The sequence below is a fragment of the Bufo gargarizans genome, chromosome 4, assembly GCF_014858855.1.
Source record: "Bufo gargarizans isolate SCDJY-AF-19 chromosome 4, ASM1485885v1, whole genome shotgun sequence".
NCBI lineage: Eukaryota > Metazoa > Chordata > Amphibia > Anura > Bufonidae > Bufo > Bufo gargarizans.
In genome coordinates this window covers 303554888-303574224 of record NC_058083.1, presented here as the reverse complement: position 1 = coordinate 303574224, position 19337 = coordinate 303554888, and the positions used below count along the sequence as shown (strand labels likewise).

The 19337-nt window shown below is 42.2% G+C and overlaps 1 protein-coding gene across 1 annotated transcript in view; it reads left to right on the top strand.

Annotated features, from left to right (window-relative positions):
• LOC122935391 (titin homolog) overlaps positions 1–19337 on the top strand; it is an 848771-nt gene that overhangs the window by 754904 nt on the left and 74530 nt on the right. Inside the window, exons 78-81 of the mRNA XM_044291163.1 lie at positions 3660–3701; positions 3795–3830; positions 4049–4087; positions 10998–11048. Of these exons, the coding sequence (XP_044147098.1) occupies positions 3660–3701; positions 3795–3830; positions 4049–4087; positions 10998–11048 (168 nt within the window). The remainder of the gene's footprint in view (positions 1–3659; positions 3702–3794; positions 3831–4048; positions 4088–10997; positions 11049–19337) is intronic.

Genomic DNA, 19337 nt, shown 5'->3' with positions numbered 1-19337 from the left:
ATACAAACCGGATTCCCAAAAAGTTGGGACACTATACAAATCGTGAATAAATACTGAATGCAATGATGTGGAGGTGCCAACTTCTAATAATTTATTCAGAATAGAACATAAATCACGAAACAAAAGTTTAAACTGAGAAAATGTACCATTTTAAGGGAAAAGTATGTTGAATCAGAATTTCATGGTGTCAACAAATCCCCAAAAAGTTGGGACAAGGCCATTTTCACCACTGTGTGGCATCTCCCCTTCTTCTTACAACACTCAACAGACGTCTGGGGACCGAGGAGACCAGTTTCTCAAGTTTAGAAATAGGAATGCTCTCCCATTCTTGTCTAATACAGGCCTCTAACTGTTCAATCATCTTGGGCCTTCTTTGTTGCACCTTCCTCTTTATGATGCGCCAAATGTTCTTTATATGTGAAAGATCTGGACTGCAGACTGGCCATTTCAGTACCCGGATCCTTCTCCTACGCAGCCATGATGTTGTGATTGATGCAGAATGTGGTTTGGCATTATCTTGTTGAAAAATGCAGGGTCTTCCCTGAAAGAGATGACGTCTGGATGGGAGCATATGTTGTTCTAGAACCTGAATATATTTTTCTGCATTGATGGTGCCTTTCCAGACATGCAAGCTGCCCATGCCACACGCACTCATGCAACCCCATACCATCAGAGATGCAGGCTTCTGAACTGAGCATTGATAACAACTTGGGTTGTCCTTGTCCTCTTTGGTCCGGATGACATGGCGTCCCAGATTTCCAAAAACAACTTTGAATCGTGACTCGTCTGACCACAGAACAGTCTTCCATTTTGCCACACTCCATTTTAAATGATCCCTGGCCCAGTAAAAACTCCTGAGCTTGTGGATCTTGCTTAGAAATGGCTTCTTCTTTAGACTGTAGAGTTTCAGCTGGCAACGGCGGATGGCACAGTGGATTGTGTTCACTGACAATGGTTTCTGGAAGTATTCCTGAGCCCATTCTGTGATTTCCTTTACAGTAGCATTCCTGTTTGTGGTGCAGTGTCGGTTAAGGGCCCAGAGATCACGGGCATCCAGTATGGTTTTACGGCCTTGACCCTTACGCACAGAGATTGTTCCAGATTCTCTGAATCTTCGGATGATGTTATGTACAGTTGATGATGATAGATGCAAAGTCTTTGCAATTTTTCGCTGGGTAACACCTTTCTGATATTGCTCCACTATCTTTCTGCGCAACATTGTGGGAATCGGTGATCCTCTACCCATCTTGGCTTCTGAGAGACACTGCCTCTCTGAGAAGCTCTTTTTATACCCAATCATGTTGCCAATTGACCTAATTAGTGTCAATGGTCTTCCAGTATCAACGTATTTTTCCTTTAAAATGATGCATTTACTCGGATTAAACGTTTGATCTGTCATCTACGTTCTATTAAAAATAAAATATTGACATTTGCCATCTCCACATCATTGCATTCAGTTTTTATTCACGATTTGTATAGTGTCCCAACTTTTTGGGAATTCGGTTTGTATATTTGTTTTTTAGAATATTCGGCAATTTTTTTTCCATATGAAAACATGATTCCTTCCTGCTCAAGTTGCTTGTGGGCCAATGACTAATTGGCCCACAAGCAAGAAGCAGTAAGGAATCATGTTTTCAGGTGTTAAAAAATTACGAATATTCGATATAGCAAATATATAGCACTATATTCAAAATATTTGCAAATTCTCGAAGTTGCTATATTCGCTAAAAAGAATTGTTATTCAAATATTCACGCTCAACACTAGACATTACCAGTGCCACATCTGTGCGCTTAAAATTTTTATTTGTGACATACAGTGTACTTTTTCAATAGACGTTCTGACAGTGACATTATCAGTGCCACATATACAGTGTAACGAGTGAGCATAAATTTTTTATCTGTGACATAGTGTACTTTTTCCATAGACGCTGCGGACAATGACATTACTGGTGGTACCTCTCCTGTATAATGTTTCCTTATCCAAAGAAACCTGTGAAATTCCCTGTATTTTTTATTAGACGCTGGTGACAGCATTGACATTATCTGCGGGATATCTCCTGTGTGACGTTTCCACATCCCAAATACCTTTTTAAATTTGTTTGCACATACACTTCCAAATCTTTAGTTACTGTATGTGTGGCATACTTTCAAGCATATATAACATTTAATATGAAGAAGGTGAGCAGTAAGGGACGGTGAAGTGCCCGTGCTGCTGATGGTGCACGCAGAGGCCGTGGCCCTGGGCACTGTGAAACTGTGCCTGCTGCCAGAGCACAAGAAAAACAATAATTCACAATACCTAGCATCATTTCCCAGTTTTCAGGGCAGCACAGGACACCAGTCAGACCAGTGCGACCAGGTGGTCAGTTGGATTGCAGCAGATAATGCTTCCAGTGGGTTAAGCACCACCCTGTCTTCCACCAAGTGCAGTCTCAGTAGCCAAGAGTCTGCTCAACACAATCCTCACCTTGATCCTCCTTCTTCCAACCATGGAGAGTCTGGGCAAGTGATCCCACACTCGGATATTCCGAGGACCTCTTTTCAGCACCATTCCTTGATTTGGCCCTCTCGCCAAGCACACTTCAAGAGGGACAGATCTTGTGCCCTGATTCCCAAACTCTCGATCACCCACAGTCACAAGAAGATGACGGTGGGGAACGGCAATTACTGTTTAATGAGGTGGATGATGATGACACACAGTTGACAACAAGTCAAATGCAATTACTGTCTCAAGATGTTGATGAAGAGGATGGGACACAATTGTCAATAGCTGAGGTTGTGGTTAGGTCAACAAGTCAGGAGGATGAGCAGAGAGAGGAAATGGAAGAGGAGGTGGTGGACGATGAAGTCACTGACCCAACCTGGGAAGGTGGAAAGCAGAGCAAAGACAGCAGCACAGAGGGGGATGGATCTGCAGCACCGCAACAGGCTGGAAGAGGCAGTGGGGTGGCAAAAGGGAGAAGATGGGCCACACCAAACAGGCCCACAACTGTTCCACGGAGCACTCCCTTGCGGAAATCTCCTTTGCCAAGGGGAAAGTGTTCCGCAGTATGGCACTTTTTTGAGGAAAGTGTGGACGACAAACGAATAGTAGTTTGCAACCTGTGCCATACCAAAATGAGCCGTGGCGTGTACACTAGCCACCTCACCGCCACCAGCATGATAAGTGGGACGACAACACTAATAATCTAATAATGCATGCAATGCATTTTTTTTTCCCATTAGCAATCAGTAGGAACATCTTTGTGTGCTTTGTATATACGATATTAAGAGACACAAAGAATTACAGTGCAGGCCCATAGGATGTGCTCGGCAACATTTTATGTTACCTGCTGAAGAAAATTACCTTGAGCATTAACTGAGTGACACCTTTCCATTTTTTTAAAGAAAAAAACTGTTGAAATCTAAATAAAAAGTGGATATAGTATCTTGTACAGTGCTGTAGAATATGTTGTCAATTAAAAGCCAACAGACAACCTTATATAATATATATATATATATATATATATATATATATAATATAATAATATATAATTCCTAAATCTTAAGCTTACAAGAGTGATTAATTTAATAGCTTTTTATTGAGGAATTGCTTATATAAGGGCTGATATTTTATGTAAAGTAGTGTCACTATATCTGAACCTGTTTATTTGATTTAGCTGCAAAAAACATCACCGAAGACAAATCTAAGAAAAAGACAGGTAACAAAGAATTATGTTTAACTTTTTATACTTTGAATTGTTTTGTGAATGAATATATTAATTTTGCATTCTGTTTTATTTTCATGTAATTAGCCACAATAGCTGAAGAGAAACCTGCAAAGACAGAAGGTATTTTATTAAATACCTGTTGCAGTACAATGAAAGGACTCTTTTATCAAATCAGTGAAGCCAATTAGCCAACTAGAGACAATTTATATTTGTTTTTGCAGACATGTTTAATATTAATGCATGGAAGTGACCATATTAGTTATTTCTATGTGATAACTGCATTGCTCTGTTCATTAGATGCACTTAAATTAATAGATTCATTGTTTTTATAATTGCAGCAAATGTGACAGACATGAAAGGAAAAGAGAAAGTCAAAGGTATCTTACATTGACTTTTTATAAAAGACTACATTTTCTCAGCATGACATTACGTTCAGTAAATTCATGGACAAGTGACCTGTATAAATAGAGTTTTGCGTAGCCATTTTAACATGTTGTATTAGCCTTTTCAACTACATTCATCCAATAACACACACACACAAAGGCACATATACAGTATGTTCATTCACATGGTCTGTGAAGTATATAGTATGAAAAGCTATTCACACGTTTACATTTAAACTGGCTTCCTGGTAGTTTATTGTGTTTAATGGAAGAAAGAAAGAAATTACACAGCTAGTAGTTAGCTTTGCGAGTTGGTTTAATTTCTGATCATATATGTTTACATGTTTATGACGGCAGCCATCTTGCATCTTAATCGGCTGTAGAAATGAGTGTTGCAATTGGCACCAGGACATAAATGAAACATAAAACGATCCACTAAGTTCTACGAGAGTGTTGTGGGAGAGGAGGAAGCTCGAGCTAAACTGTGTCTATCTTCTATACTCAATGGCATGATCCTGTTCTGTCTACCTTTTACATTATAATAGAGATGTTACCTTTCTTTGTAATAAGGTCCTTTAGTGATAATGCAATGATTGCTGAGAAGTGATCTCTACAGAGCAGGAAGGTTGAGTCTATTAGGATAACTTAGTGGTCAGAGTGAAAATACTTGTTGATTTTATTAGTTTTTTTTTAACATAAATAGTGACATGAAAAAAAAAATCATTTCCAAAACTAGCTAAATAAAATTATACTCATTGACAAAATAAAATGACTCCATAGAATCATGCAAGATTGCTACTAAACGTTGCATGCAGTTATATCTTAGGTAGATATGTGAATGATTAGAGCTGTGGCTTGATTAGACACTGGTTCCTACCACAAGATAAATATGCTTTCTCCACTGCCCTCCAAAAAGGCTTTCAGAGGCTATTTTGGGATATTGTACCTCTTGGTGAGAGATTGTTGACTGCCACAGATGCTCTACAATGCAATTGAATAAAGTATGCCCAGATAGCAAACTTTAAAAAGCCGCACATTATTGAACTAAGAGAAGTAGGCTAGTCATTTCAACAAACTTCCGCCATCTAGGCTATTCTAACCTAGCTGTTAGGAGGTGTTGGGAGCACTGGCCCAGACAGACCACCAGTAGAGAGAATTGTTTCATCCAATGACAAGCATGAGCAGCTCCCTTAATTTCATTGTACACCACTATTGTTGGTCAAGCACAAAAGTGCTCGGGTGCTCGAGTAGAACACGAGGGTCACGGGAAAGGAAGCCTAAAATAAAGTCAGCCATATGTGCCAGAGTCCCAACAGACAAGACTTTGCTGTCCTCATCAGGAGGATGACACCTCTTTCACCCCTTCTACCCATCCACGTTGAACAGATGGAATAAAACTTCCATGGGTACTACCCTCTGTAGTGGAGTCAACCGTTTACTGCTCCTCCTCCTCCTCATCATTCAATTTACAAAGAAGACGGTGCTCTAGCTATCACCTTGTGTACTGTCTTCCCCAATTTCCACCTCTTCCACATCCAAAGCGTCGTCCTTAATTGTGAGCAGCGAGCGTTTGAGTAGACACAGAAGTGGGATAGTTACGCTGATAATAGCAGCATCGCTGCTTACCTTCTGTGTTGATTCCTCAAAGTTTCTTAAAACCTCACTGAGGTCAGACATCAATGCCCACTCGTCGCTTGTGAAGAGCGAAAGCTGACTTGAAAGGCGATGACCATGTTGCAGCTGGTATTCCACTACTGCCCTCTGCTGCTCACAAAGCAGGGCCAACATTTTGAACGTACGTGGCGTTCCAGCATGTGCTCACCACGCACAACAGTCGTGAGCTGGCAATTTGGGGTAGGTTTTGAGAAACTGCTGAACCACTAAGATGAACACGTGGGCTAGGCATGGTATGTCTGTGAGCTTGCCGAGCTCCAAAGCTGCTACCAAGTTACGGCCATTATCAGACACAACCATGCCTGGTTGTAGGTTGTAGGTCCCTTATCCACTGCCACAGCTCTGCGGCGGTGTGCTGCTTGTCACCTTAGCAGATCAGTTTAAGCATGGCCATAGCTATACTGCTTCCAGCTACTGACTGATGTCTGACTGGTACTGCAAGGTGATAATTCAGAGGTGGAAGTGGAGGAGTAGGCAGAGAAGGAAAGGGGGGGGGGGTTGCAGCCACTAACGTAGGGGGTGGTGGAAACCTTCATGGAAGTAGGGCTGGCAATCCTTGGCATTGGTAGCACCTGTGCCATCCCAGGGTATGACTCGCTCCCAGCCTCCACAATGTTCACCCAGTGTACCGTCAGGGAAATGTAGCATCCCTGGCCAAAAGCACTTGTCCATGTGTCAGTCGTTAAGTGTACCTTCCCAATAACTGCGTTGGTCAGGGCATGGGTGATGTTATGGGACACATGCTGGTGTAAGACCGGCATTGCACACTGTGAAAAAAATTGGTGGCTGGGGACAGAGTAACGCGGGCCAGGCCCTGCCATCAGGCTGTGGAAAGCCTCAGTGTCCACAAGCCTAAATGGCAACATTTCCAGGGCCAGCAATTTGGAAAGTTGCGCATTTAGTGCTATGGCCTGTGGGTGGGTGGCTGGGTATTTGCACTTTCGTTCAAAGGCCTGGGGTATAGTCATCTGTACACTTCGCTGGGACACAGAAGTGGATGTGCTAGCTGATGGTACTTGCAAAGGTCCAGGTGCATGGTGGGAGGCATTCTGGCCTGCATCTTGGACAGGGGATTGGCCAGCATGAAACACAGGGGAAGAGGAGGCACTGGTAATACCCGCAGACACTGATTGTGGACCCAGGCATTCGGCCCACCTATTAGGGTGCTTTGATGCCATGTGGCGGGTCATGCTGGTGGTGGTGTGGTTGCTAGTATTGATGCCCCTGCTCATTTTGGTACAGCACAGGTTGCAATTGACAATTCTTTTATCGTCCGCACTTTCCTCTAAAAAGCACCAGACTGCAGAACACCTATACCTTGGCAAGGGAGAATGCTGCAAGGGGGTGCTCCAGGGAGAAGTTGTGGGCCTGTTTGGTGTGGCCCACCTTCTCCCTTTTGCCACCCCACTGCCTCTACCAGCTTGTTGCAGTGCTGCAGATTCCTCCCCCTCTTTACTGCTGTCCTCGCTTGGCTTGCCACCTTCCCAGGTGGGGTCAGTGACTTAATCGTCCACCACCTCCTCTTCCACTTCCTCATTCTGGTTATCCTCCTGACTTGTTGACCTAACAACAACCTTAGTTATTGACAAATGTGTCTCATCCTCATCATCAACCTCTTGAAACACTAATTGCGGTTGACTTATTGGCAACTGTATCTCATCATCATCCACCACCTCGTGAAACACTTATTGCCATTCCCCACCGTCATCTTCTTGTGACTGTAGATGCTCAATAGTTTGGAGCGAATGAACTGATCCCCTTGAGTGGAGACAGAGGGAATAAAACTTAGCATTTATTAATTAATATTTAGAATAAATGGCATAACAAAAAAGTACAAAACACACATAAAAGGCAGGGACAATGGCACGGTAATACCAATATAGAAAAGGAATGCTCTCACCCGTGATGTACACTACCAGAGGGATTCATCAGGCAGGAACTAGCGCAGGACCCTGGGAGAAGACCTGTCTTTTATGTGTGTTTTGTACTTTTTGTTATGCCATTTATTCTAAATATTTATTAATAAATGCTAAATTTTATTCCCTCTGTCCCCACTCAAGGGGATCAGTTCATTCGCTTCTGACTCTTGGGAGTATCTAGGATAAGCCTTCACTGAGCTAGACCTAATTGATTTCTTGATTTTTGCTCAATAGTTTGGGAATCAGGGCACAATATCTACTCATGTCCCTCTTCAAGCGGGCTTGTCGAGAGGCCCAAATCAAGGAATGGAGATAAAAAGAGCTCCTCTGAATATCTGAGTGTGGGATCACTTGTTTTCTAATAGTCTCCATGGTGGGAGGAAGGAGTATCAGGGTAAGGATTCTGTTGACCAGACTCTTGGCTACTGGGACTGGACTTTGTGGAAGACAGGGTGGTGCTTAACCCACTGGAAGTATTATCTGCTGCAATTCAACTGACCACCTGGTCGCACAGGTCTGACTTTGAGAATGGTGTCCTGCGCTGCCCTGCAAACTGGGACATGAAGCTAGGTATCGTGGATGAGTGTGTTTCTTGTGCTCTAGCAGCAGGCACAGTTTCACCCTGGCCTTTGCGTGCACCATCAGCAGCACGGCCACTTCCCCGTCCCTTACTGCTCACCTTGCACAAATGGTTTTTGCACACACGTTAAACAGGAGGTGTAGCGTAAGTAATGTCGCTGTCACCACCGCCTAATAAAAAATTACACTGAATGAATGTCACTGATATTTAGGATGCACGCACGTTAAACAGGAGATATAGCGTAAGTAATGTCGCTATCACCAGCGGCTAATAAAAAATTACACTAAATTAATGTCACTGATATTCGGGATGGGCAAACGTTATACAGGAGATGCAGAGCAGGTAATGTCGCTGCCACCAGCAGCAAAAAAATTGGACTGAATGTCACTGATATTTCGTATACGCAAACGTTATACAGAAGATGTAGCACAGGTAATGTAACTGTCCACAGCCGACACCGTCTACGGAAAAAGTACACTGGATGTCACAGATATTTTTAGGCTACGCACACGTTACACAGGAGATGTAGCGCAGATAATGTTGCTTTCACCAGCGGCAAAAAAAATTACACTGAATGTCACTGATATTTCGAATACACAAATGTTATACAGGAGATGTAACGCAGGTAATGTAACTGTCCGCAGCGGACACCGTCTATGGAAAAAGTACACTGGATGTCACAGATTTTTAGGCTGTGCACACATTAGACAGTAGATGTAGCGCAGATAATGTTGCTGCCTGCAGCGGCCCAAAAATTACAAGTTTTTTAGCGCAGGTTGCGCTAAAAATATATATTTCTGCCAGATACAACAATAGTCCTTAAAAGTACTTTTGGGTCTCTCTAACAATTCCGCGCAATTTAGTGCAGGTTGCGCTAATAATTATATTGCTGCCAGATACAACAATAGTCCTTAAAAGGACTTTTGGGTCTCTAACAAGATTTTTCAATAAAATATTACTATTTACTATCTACACTATCTGTCCCTTCTTCAGCACAGCTCTCCCTGGCTAAGACTGAGCCGAACATGTGTCATTGGGTGCTATATAGCACCCGATGACGCGTTCCAGCCAATCACTGTAATGCCAATAGACAACATGGCTACAGCATTACAGTAAATGTACCGAACGTGCGGGAGGAGACTCGAGTAAAATTAGTGTTCGGCAGAGTATTCTCGCCCAACACTATGCACCACCCATACACAGGTGGCACCTTCATTACACACCTCTGTCTCTGCCTGGACTATTTCCAGGCTCTTAACAGAAGGAAATTTGAATACACAGCACTTGTGTCCTGCAATTGACATCCAGCCACAGTTACTTTCATTTGCAGTTTTGTTGTGACCAAGAAACCTGGACTGCTATGGACTGGAACCATAACGTCCAGGTTCTGTTTAGTGACATACTGCCCTAACTACTGGCGTGATGATCTGTGGAGCCATTGCATACAACAGTCGGTCACCCCTAGTAGCGGCACAAAGGACAATAACAGCTCAGTGATATGTGCAGGACACGTTTTCAACTGCCATTTTTGAGCACAATATTGCTTACCCACACACAGCAACGGTTTCCAAGGAATATCTTTGCCAGATTGCAACACTTCCTTGGCCTGCCTGGTCGCCAGATTTATCACCAGTCAAACATTTATGGGAATAGCTAGGATGCCAGTTTGAACAACCTACAGGTATGCAGGATCTATAGGCCCAGCTGTAATGTCTATAGGCAAATGTGCTGCAGGATACCATACGGAGCCTATATAACTCCATACTCAGCTGTATCTCATATTGTATTCAGCTAGAGGAGGCCCAACAGGGTAATAGAGTATCTTTTATACAGTTTCCCCCAAACAAACATTAATATTGCAATCACTTAAACATATCATCATTAGGGTACTTTCACACTAGCGTTTTTCTTTTCCGGCGCTGAGTTCCATACTAGGGGCTCAAATCCGGAAAAGAACTGATCAGTTTTATCCTAACGCATTCTAAATGGAGAATAATCCGTTCAGGATGCATCAGGATTTCTTCAGTTCAGTCTTTTTGACTGATGAGGCTTTTCAGAAAACCGTAGCATGCTGTATTTTTACCTCCAGCCAAAAATCCTGAACACTTTGACTGAACGCCGGATCTGGTCTTTTTCCCATTGACTTGCATTAATGCTGGATCCGGCACCGTGTTTTCAGTCAAACCGGATTCGGCTTTTGCATGTTAAACCCGAAAAATGTGAAAAAAAAGTTAAAATCCATAAATGGCGGATCCGTTTTTTCCAATGCATTTTTTCATTGTAATCAAAATCCTGATCAGAATTCAAATGAAATCTGTTTTTACACGTTTTTACGGATCCGGTGGGCAGTTACGTGTCGGAATTGAACGCCGGATTTAAACAACGCTAGTGTGAAAGTAGCCTTACATGTACATATATAAAGTTTCATTCAAACAACTTCTTGGGGCGTTATCTTTTGTCAATAAGTGTCTTCTCTAATAAATTGTTCTTACAGAATATGGTCCTCAAGTAGGATACAACAACTGGGCAACATAAACTGACAATAAAAGTATCTTTAAACATTTGTGTAGTTAAATGTACATGAAGTTTACCGCAGAACCACTTTCTGAATGAGTAATTTAGCAGAATGGAAATATTCATTAACTATACCTGGATTATCAGATTACCTAGTGACTATGCTGATGTGTTTATCATTATTGCATTAGAACATTTTAAAACTTTCTATTTTCAGAAAAAGAAAAAACAATTGAGGAAAAAGCATCAAAGGAAGAAGTTAAGACAGGTGAATATGTATTTAGTATACTCCATTTGGCAACAGCATGCATTTTGAATGCTGCATATCATACTTAGTATATAATTGTAATATCAAAGTTTGCCGTTCATTTTCTTCCTAAGTCTCCATATTATTACATAGATAACCCAAACACTAAAATCTTTCATAATTCATGCATATTGTTATGCAACCTACATCTAAGGTACTTAAAATATCCACATGTTACATAAAGAGGAAGCCTACTGTATGGCATATATAAATGCTTTATACTGTAGGTTAATTTAGCTGTATGTATTCCCATGAATAATACATTGTTAGTAGATCACAAATAACATTTCTTATAGATGTCAGCCTTGAGCTGGCCATAGACAACTTACAACCAACATTTATTTTACATCTCAGCTGCTTATTATGTTAGTGAAATAAAGTATTAATTAAGCCTGTTAGATTCCCGGTTTCATTGACTCCATAGTAGATTGATTTGCTAATGGTTCTTGTCAGAAAGGTCTGGCAACAAAACATAATGCCTAGGGCCAGCTTAATATGCACATACATATACATTAGAAATAAAGTGATATGTGTGCCCTGTAAAACAGCTGAAACATATCACACAACTGAAAACATAAGCAGTTAAAGGAAATAAGTAGATACATATTCACATTTGGGGTATAAATACTAAATTACTTACAAAAATGCATTCTGTTATTGTAAATGATTGCCTACATATTGTTCACAGTGCATTAGCAAAATCATGTATTCCTTGGGAAATGCATGGTCTTGATAAAACTCACTGACACTAATGACTCCATATAACATATTAATTAGAGATGAGCGAAGTTTTGAAAAATTATATTCTGAAGATTTGCCAAAGTTCGTCAAGAAATTAGATTTATTCGAAATTAATTTGTCACAAATCACGATAAATCTGATATACCCAGGTCACTCTGCCTAATCATATGCATAATACTTGGTGGCCCAATATCATTATTGTAACAGTGGCTGCTAGACGCCGCTGTTCCCCCGCTTACCGCCGTGGTTCTGGGCACCATGCTCAGCGGTTATCCTTACGTCCACCTCTGCAGTCCTGGGCTCAGTCGCTGTACGTGCTGTGGTGCTGAAGATTCCGCTCTACAGGTTCCACTCAGCCCTGGCCACAGCATGCTTGCTGCTGGTTTTGTGTTACACTGCCCTAGGGACGGCGCGCATCACTCCCTGGGCTGCATGGGTTGGGTCATGTGACCAACCCAGGCTCTCCTGCAGGTACTTAAGTGGCTCAGCCCCCTTCCAAGATACCTGTGTCAAGGTCCTTTTGTTTGCTAAGCTCTTGATACTCAAGTGTGCTCCTGACTTATACCTTGTTCCTGGATTCTGCTACTCATCTGATCCCTGCCTGCTTGCCTTGACTCTCCTGTTGCCGATCTGGATTGCCTGACCTGTTCCTGTGCTGCCTTCCATGACCTTTTGCCTGACTACGCCTCTGCCTCATCCTTTGGTCCTGCACTGTTGCTCCTGGTAATGAACCTGCCTGCATGACTATGCTTGTACTTATGGTGCCTACCCAGGTATATCCTGGTCCGCCTGGACAAGCTGCCTTGTGTGCCTCCTCTCCTCAAGAGGTAGCAACCTGTTGTTCCCCTCAGGAAAGTCTATCCCCACCATCAAGGGTACTGTGAAAAATTGAGGGGTACACTTAGACAACGCCCTTAAAGGAGGTGGGACAGTGCAGGGAGAGGGTATTGTACATTTATAGTTAATCTATTCTGTAGATACTGTGCCATTAGTATTACAGGCAGTTGTAATTTATTGCTATCTACATCACTGTGCAGGGCACCAAGAATCATAGCTAATTCCTTCTGTTGGCTGTGGAATTACTGTGTGTCAATATTACAGGTCAATAAAAGCGTCAGGTCTAATTTATTGCCATGGACTTAACCGTGCATTGCCCCAAGAATCAAGTAGTGGGTCCCTGACCGAGTGGTAACAATGGTAGCAGCAATGGCAGTAGTGGCCCCATGACAGAGTGGGGATGGTGGTAGCAGCAGTAGTGGCCACATGACAGAATGGGGATGGTGGCAGCAGCAGCAACACTGGCAGTAACCGTGACATAGTGGCCCCACGACAGAGTAAGGCTGGTGGTGGCAGCAGTGGCAGTAACCTTGACAAAAGTGGTCCCATGACAGAATGGGGACGATGGCGGCAGCAGTAGCAGTAACTGTGAAAAAATAACCTCATGACAGATTGGGGAGGGGGATCAGCAGCAGTGGCAGTAAGGCTGTGTTAACATCACTGTTTATGTTTCCGTTCTTCTGATCTGTCGGAAGAACTAAAAACAAAGAAAAAAAACAATCCTGTATTTTGAGAATCCATAAAGCCTCTTTCAGAAAGTCAGTATTTTGTCAGTGTTTTGGATCAATATTCGATCAGAATGTGTGAGCTAAATACAGGAGTGGGTCTAAAACAAAGATAAAATGTAATGGAAATATTTGTATCTCATCTGTACTTTGGACCCACTCTTGCTTTTAGCTTACATATTCTGTCAAATACTTATGCAAAACACTGACCAAACACTGACTAAAAGAACATATTAGCTAAAATGAATTTGGGTTGAGTTGGTGGAGTGATTTGTGTGGTTCATTCCAATAACTAACAAGAATTCCTACCTTATGCCAATAATCTAGCTGCCATGTTTGATCCATCCAGCAAGTTCGGCCCATCTGGTTTTAACTCAAATACATGTTAAAATAAAAATACCATTAAGTTCATAGTATGGAGGGATCTACATGGGTTAAAATTTTGTTGCACCGTTGCACTGCACAGTGACGTAGAATTTGTTTAAAATTTGCTGTGGCTGTTAGAGTGACGCAGAATAATATTTTCCATAAGAGAACATGGTAGCTAGAAATGATAAATTTAGGTCGATTTGGTGGAGCAATTTGTCTCGCAATACCATAGTAGTTCTGACCATAAACGATTGCAATAACAATGCAAACAAAATTTTTTAACTGAAAGAACGTATTAGCTGCAATGAAGTTGGTGGACCAATTTGTGTAGTTCATTCTAATAACCAACGAGACTCCTCCCTTATGGCAATAATCTAGCTGCCAAGTTTGAGTCATCCGCCAAGTTCCGCCCATCTCGGGTTTAACCCAAATACAAGGAGTTTTTTGACCCCAGGCTGTCCACATCCAACATCTTCTAAGGCCAAGTGGCGTTCAGCACTAACTGCTCTGTGATGCCCTTACATTTGCGGGGCTGCACGCACTGCACTGAAGGGATTGCCGTGTGTCTACCCTTTGCCAACAGGTGTGGGTTACCATCACAGGGATTGGGGATTGTAATACTGGAGCACACTAATTTATTTGATAAAAAGAATAATTTATTCACTACAAGATTAAAGTTTTCGCCAAAAGCATAATTTTTGGGGCAAACTTGTGGGCAACTCTGTTGTACGAAGAATCAATTTATTTGCAATTCCCACACAGTGTTAAATAAAACTGCTCTGTAACACTAAATCACAGCAACTGTTGGGCTAACTGAGGCAGTTAAATATCAATGTGGACATGCCACAAACAGTAGAATGAGACTGATGTGTCACCCCAATTTGTGAACCAGGGACTAATAGAATTGCTAATTTATTAATCAACGTAGACATGACACAAACAGTAGAATGAGACAGGTGTATCATCCCAATTTGTGAATCAGGGACTAATAGAATTGTTTATCAATTAATCAATTTGGACATGCCACAGACAATAGAATGATATAAATAAAAACTATCCCTAGCATAACTGCGCTTCCACATCTCTGCCTATGCACAGCAGAGACAAAAAATGGTGGTGACCAAGAGGGAATAGGCTTTTATAGGGCTGCGACTTTTACAGGGGGTGGATAGATCTGGATTGGCTGGTTGCATGGCATTATGGATGATCTTTCGTTCCTGGGCTAGTCTCCGCTACACTTACTTTCACTTTACAACACATGCAGCCCTAATTTTAGGAAATAATCTGATTCGTTACCACGAACTTCCAGGAAATTAGGTTTCACAATGAATCAAAGTTTTCCTGAAATTTTAGATCGAATTCCACTTTGTTAACTTCAGTTCGCTAAACACTACTATAAATGCTGGAACAGCAATGATTATTAGTGGGTCACAGCGCAGACACAAGAATATAGTGCTGTCTAGCTTTGTCAAAGGGAAGGGGGGATTGTAATGAGTACTAGAAGAGTAGCTGTAGCGGTTCTCTAAGCGCTACAGCCCACCCCCTGGTGCTTAAACTGCCTAATTTGCATATAGATAAAAGTAATGATATCTCCACAACACTGCAAGCTGGGAAAGGAAAAAATACTGCAACTTCATCATCATCCATATCAGGCACTATGCCTGTTTAATAGGGTTAATCTTTCTGACAGATACTGTCAGGTGGAAAATACATATTGTTTTCCATATGGCTTTGTTACTGGTGTTGAAAGATGCATATGACTTGCTCTACTTACCATGTTCATTCTAGGATCCTAGACTTTTATTCTAGATTCTAGGATTTGTGAATAACTATAAAGTTAAAAACCCTAATATATTATCCAGAAAAGATAGCATGAGGAACCTTACATGGATATTCACTTTCTATGTAATGTACTATTTTGGAATAGTTTACTATAGGTATTTCTACTTTTTTATTCTAGCTCTTGATGCGACAGTAATTACTTTTCTACTTCTTTCAGCTTCACAACACAGTCAAATGTTCAAGTTATTTATCCCCACATGGTTGAAATTTTTTATATATTTTTTTTCAACAAGTAGGTCACAATGCGTCACACGGTCCAACCTTATTCAACTCAGCAATAATTTCAAGACCTCATTCTCAGCAGAAACATCAAATAGAATTTTATTACAAAACGTTTGTTCTTTTCTATGCATTAAATAATGGGAGAAAAGAAGAAATGAATCGCACATCCACTGCTAATGCTATGATCTCATCCCTGCATTCCTGCAGGAGACAGCACTAAATAGCGCATGTGTACTACCTCCATGCTACATGCTAAATGAGGCATTAGTGTACATTTTGATCAAAAGGCAATAAGCCCACTCACCACGCCAAGGTTGCCTCTAAGAGTGGGTCCTAACCTAAAATTGGCGTGGCGCTGCACGGCGACCACCAGCGCTGTGGCGCCATCCCGGCCGGCGGCGGGACCCAGTGTTCTTTTCTAGTTTGATAGTAAATTAATAATATACACAATAATCAGAACATTGCATTACATTATTAACATTGCTTCTAAATATGCAATAAATAATTAAATCCTTTGTGTCGACAAATTAAAACCTAATCTTTTGGTCATGTTTTACCTCCATTAGGTTTTTATTTTACTCACTTTTATATTGTTGACATATTCTGCAGCACTTTACAGGCATTATCATTGCTTGCTGTTTCCGATGGAGCCCACAATCTAAGTTCCCTATCAGTATGTCTTTAAAGGAAACTCCATGCAGATGTCTTTGGTCAGAATCGAACCTAAGCTGCAAGGTACCAATGCTAACCACTGAACCACTGTGCTGCCCATACGTATCTTGCGATTCTGAACTATGTTGTTCATACGATTGTGTTCCTTAGCTAACCAACTCTTATTTCCCTTAAAGGGAACCTGTCACCTCCAAAAACCATCCCAAGCCGCCACCAGTACCTGACAGTAGCCAGCAGCGTGTTTCCGATAAAAATTTTCTTCCTGAAGGCGACCAACACATTTCTCTAGTCATGCTTGAAGTCAAGGGGGCAGCGGCCTCCTTGCTTCAAGTCAAGATAACCACGCCCACTTCCCTGCCCCTTTGCTGTGACTGACAGCGCTTATGCAGAGAGTTCAGCAAAGCCAGCCGAACTGCCGGTTGTCAGGGGATAAGGAAACTTTTTCTGAGCTTTAGGCGCATCGGCCTTCAGGAAGAAAATTATAGTCGGAAACACGCTGCTAGATACTGTCAGGTACTGCTGGCAGCTTGGGGTGTTTTTTTGGAGGTGACAGGTTCACTTTAAACTTTATTTTTTATCAGCGTGGTAAAGTTGAAAAAGAATGTCCATAACGTACAGCCTACAATCCTTAAAGGGATTGTTAACACCTCAGGATAAGAAATCAATATATCATAAACAGGAGTCGAAATCCCTATATCCTTGCGGATCAACTGTTCTGCAGTAGCTCAAATGTGAGAAGTTGGTGCCGCAACTATACAGCTATGAATGTTGTGTGGTGTACAGAGCTAGTTACTGAAACACTGCCCCTATTCACTTGAATGAGAGCAGAGCTGTAGTAGCGAGCTCCATCTACTGCACAATGGAGCTATGTAGTTTTACCTCTGACTGAAGCACAGGATCTCTCTAAGGCCTCATGCACACGACAGTTTATTTTCACGGTCCGCAAAAACGGGGTCCGTAGGTCCGTGATCCGTGACCGTTTTTTCGTCCGTGGGTCTTCCTTGTTTTTTGGAGGATCCACGGACATGAAAAATGAAAAAAAAATCTAAGTCAAGTTTGCCATTGAAATGATAGGAAAAAACGGACACGGATCACGGATCACGGACACGGATGACAATCTTGTGTGCATCCGTGATTTTTCACGGACCCATTGACTTGAATGGGTCCGTGAACCGTTGGCCGTGAAAAAAATAGGACAGGTCATATTTTTTTCACGGCCAGGAAACACGGATCACGGATGCGGCTGCCAAACGGTGCATTTTCCGATTTTTCCACTGACCCATTGAAAGTCAATGGGTCTGCAAAAAAAAACGGAAAACGGCACAACGGCCACGGATGCACACAACGGTCGTGTGCATGAGGCCTAAGAATTTTATTCTAATCAATTAAATCTGTTCAAGTGAATATGACATTTTAACATATCATGGATAGTGTTATGCGAACCCGAACTGCAAAGTTCGGGTCCGTACAGAACTTTGCGAGTTCAGATACCCGGACCCGAACCCGAAACTTTGCAGCAAAAGTTTGGGCATTTAATGAAGCTTTTGTGGGTGCAATGCACCATCTTTGTACCCCTGACACAAAAATATAATAGTTAATCTGTCTGTTAGTTCGGTGGGTGACATGTACCCATTTTTGGTGTGAGGTACACCTGCGCTGCATCCGTGACAGGGAAATGAATATAGTTAATCTGTCTGTTGGATCGGTGGGTGACATATACCCATTTTTGGTGTGAGGTACACCTGCGCTGCATACTTGACAGGAAAATGTATATAGTTAATCCATCTGTTAGTTCAGTGGGTAACATATACCCATTTTTGTGTGGGGTACACCTGCACTGCATCCGTGACAGGGAAATTAATCTAGTCAATCTGTCTGTTAGTTCGGTGGATGACATATACCCATTTATTATATGAGGTACACATGCACTGCATCCGTGACAGGGAAATACATATAGTTAATCCGTCTGTTAGATTGGTGCGTTCCATAAACCCATTTTTTTTTGTGTAAGGTACACCTGCACTGCATCTGTGACAGGGAAATTAATATAGTTAATCTGTCAGTTAGATAGGTGGGTGACATATATCTATTTTTGGTATGAGGTACACCTGCACTGCATATGTGACAGGGAAATGAATATAATTAATCCATCTGTTAGATCAGTGGGTGACATATAGCTATTTTTGCTGAGAGGTACACCTGCACTGCATACATGACAGGAAAATGTATATAGTTAGTCTGTCTGTTAGTTCACTGGGTGACCTCAAAGAATGAGGAGAGCATGAAATAAGGGACGTGGCTCTGGTCCTAGTGCTGCTGGTGTTGGTGGAGCTCCTGTTGCAGGGAGAGGACGTGGTCAATCTGTGCCAGCTACACGCCAAAATGAAAAACCTTCCTTAGGTGCAGGGAGGCGACAGAATGTTCAGTGTTATTTTGTACGCCCGAATACCGGTGTACGAATGGTAAGGCCAGAACAAGTACAGGCGGTAGTAGATTGGATGGCTGACAGTGCCTCCAGTTCCTTCAAATTGTCTCCCACCTGGTCCCCTGCTGAAACCGCAGAGTTGGCACCTGCAGCCCATGGACATCTGTCTTTCACCTCACCCCCTTGCAAATCAGCCAAGCAGTCTGAGCCCCAAGTCATGCAGCAGTCTCTTTTGCTGTTTGATGACTCTGCTGGTGAGGTTTCCGTGGGCCATCCATCAAGCCCTGCCCCAGAAGGCACTGATACCCAACCACTTATGTTTCATGATGTGGACATGGGAGGACCACCGCAGCACATCTCTGATCATGATGATGAAACACAGGTGCCAACTGCTGCGGCTTTCTGCCGTGTGCAGAC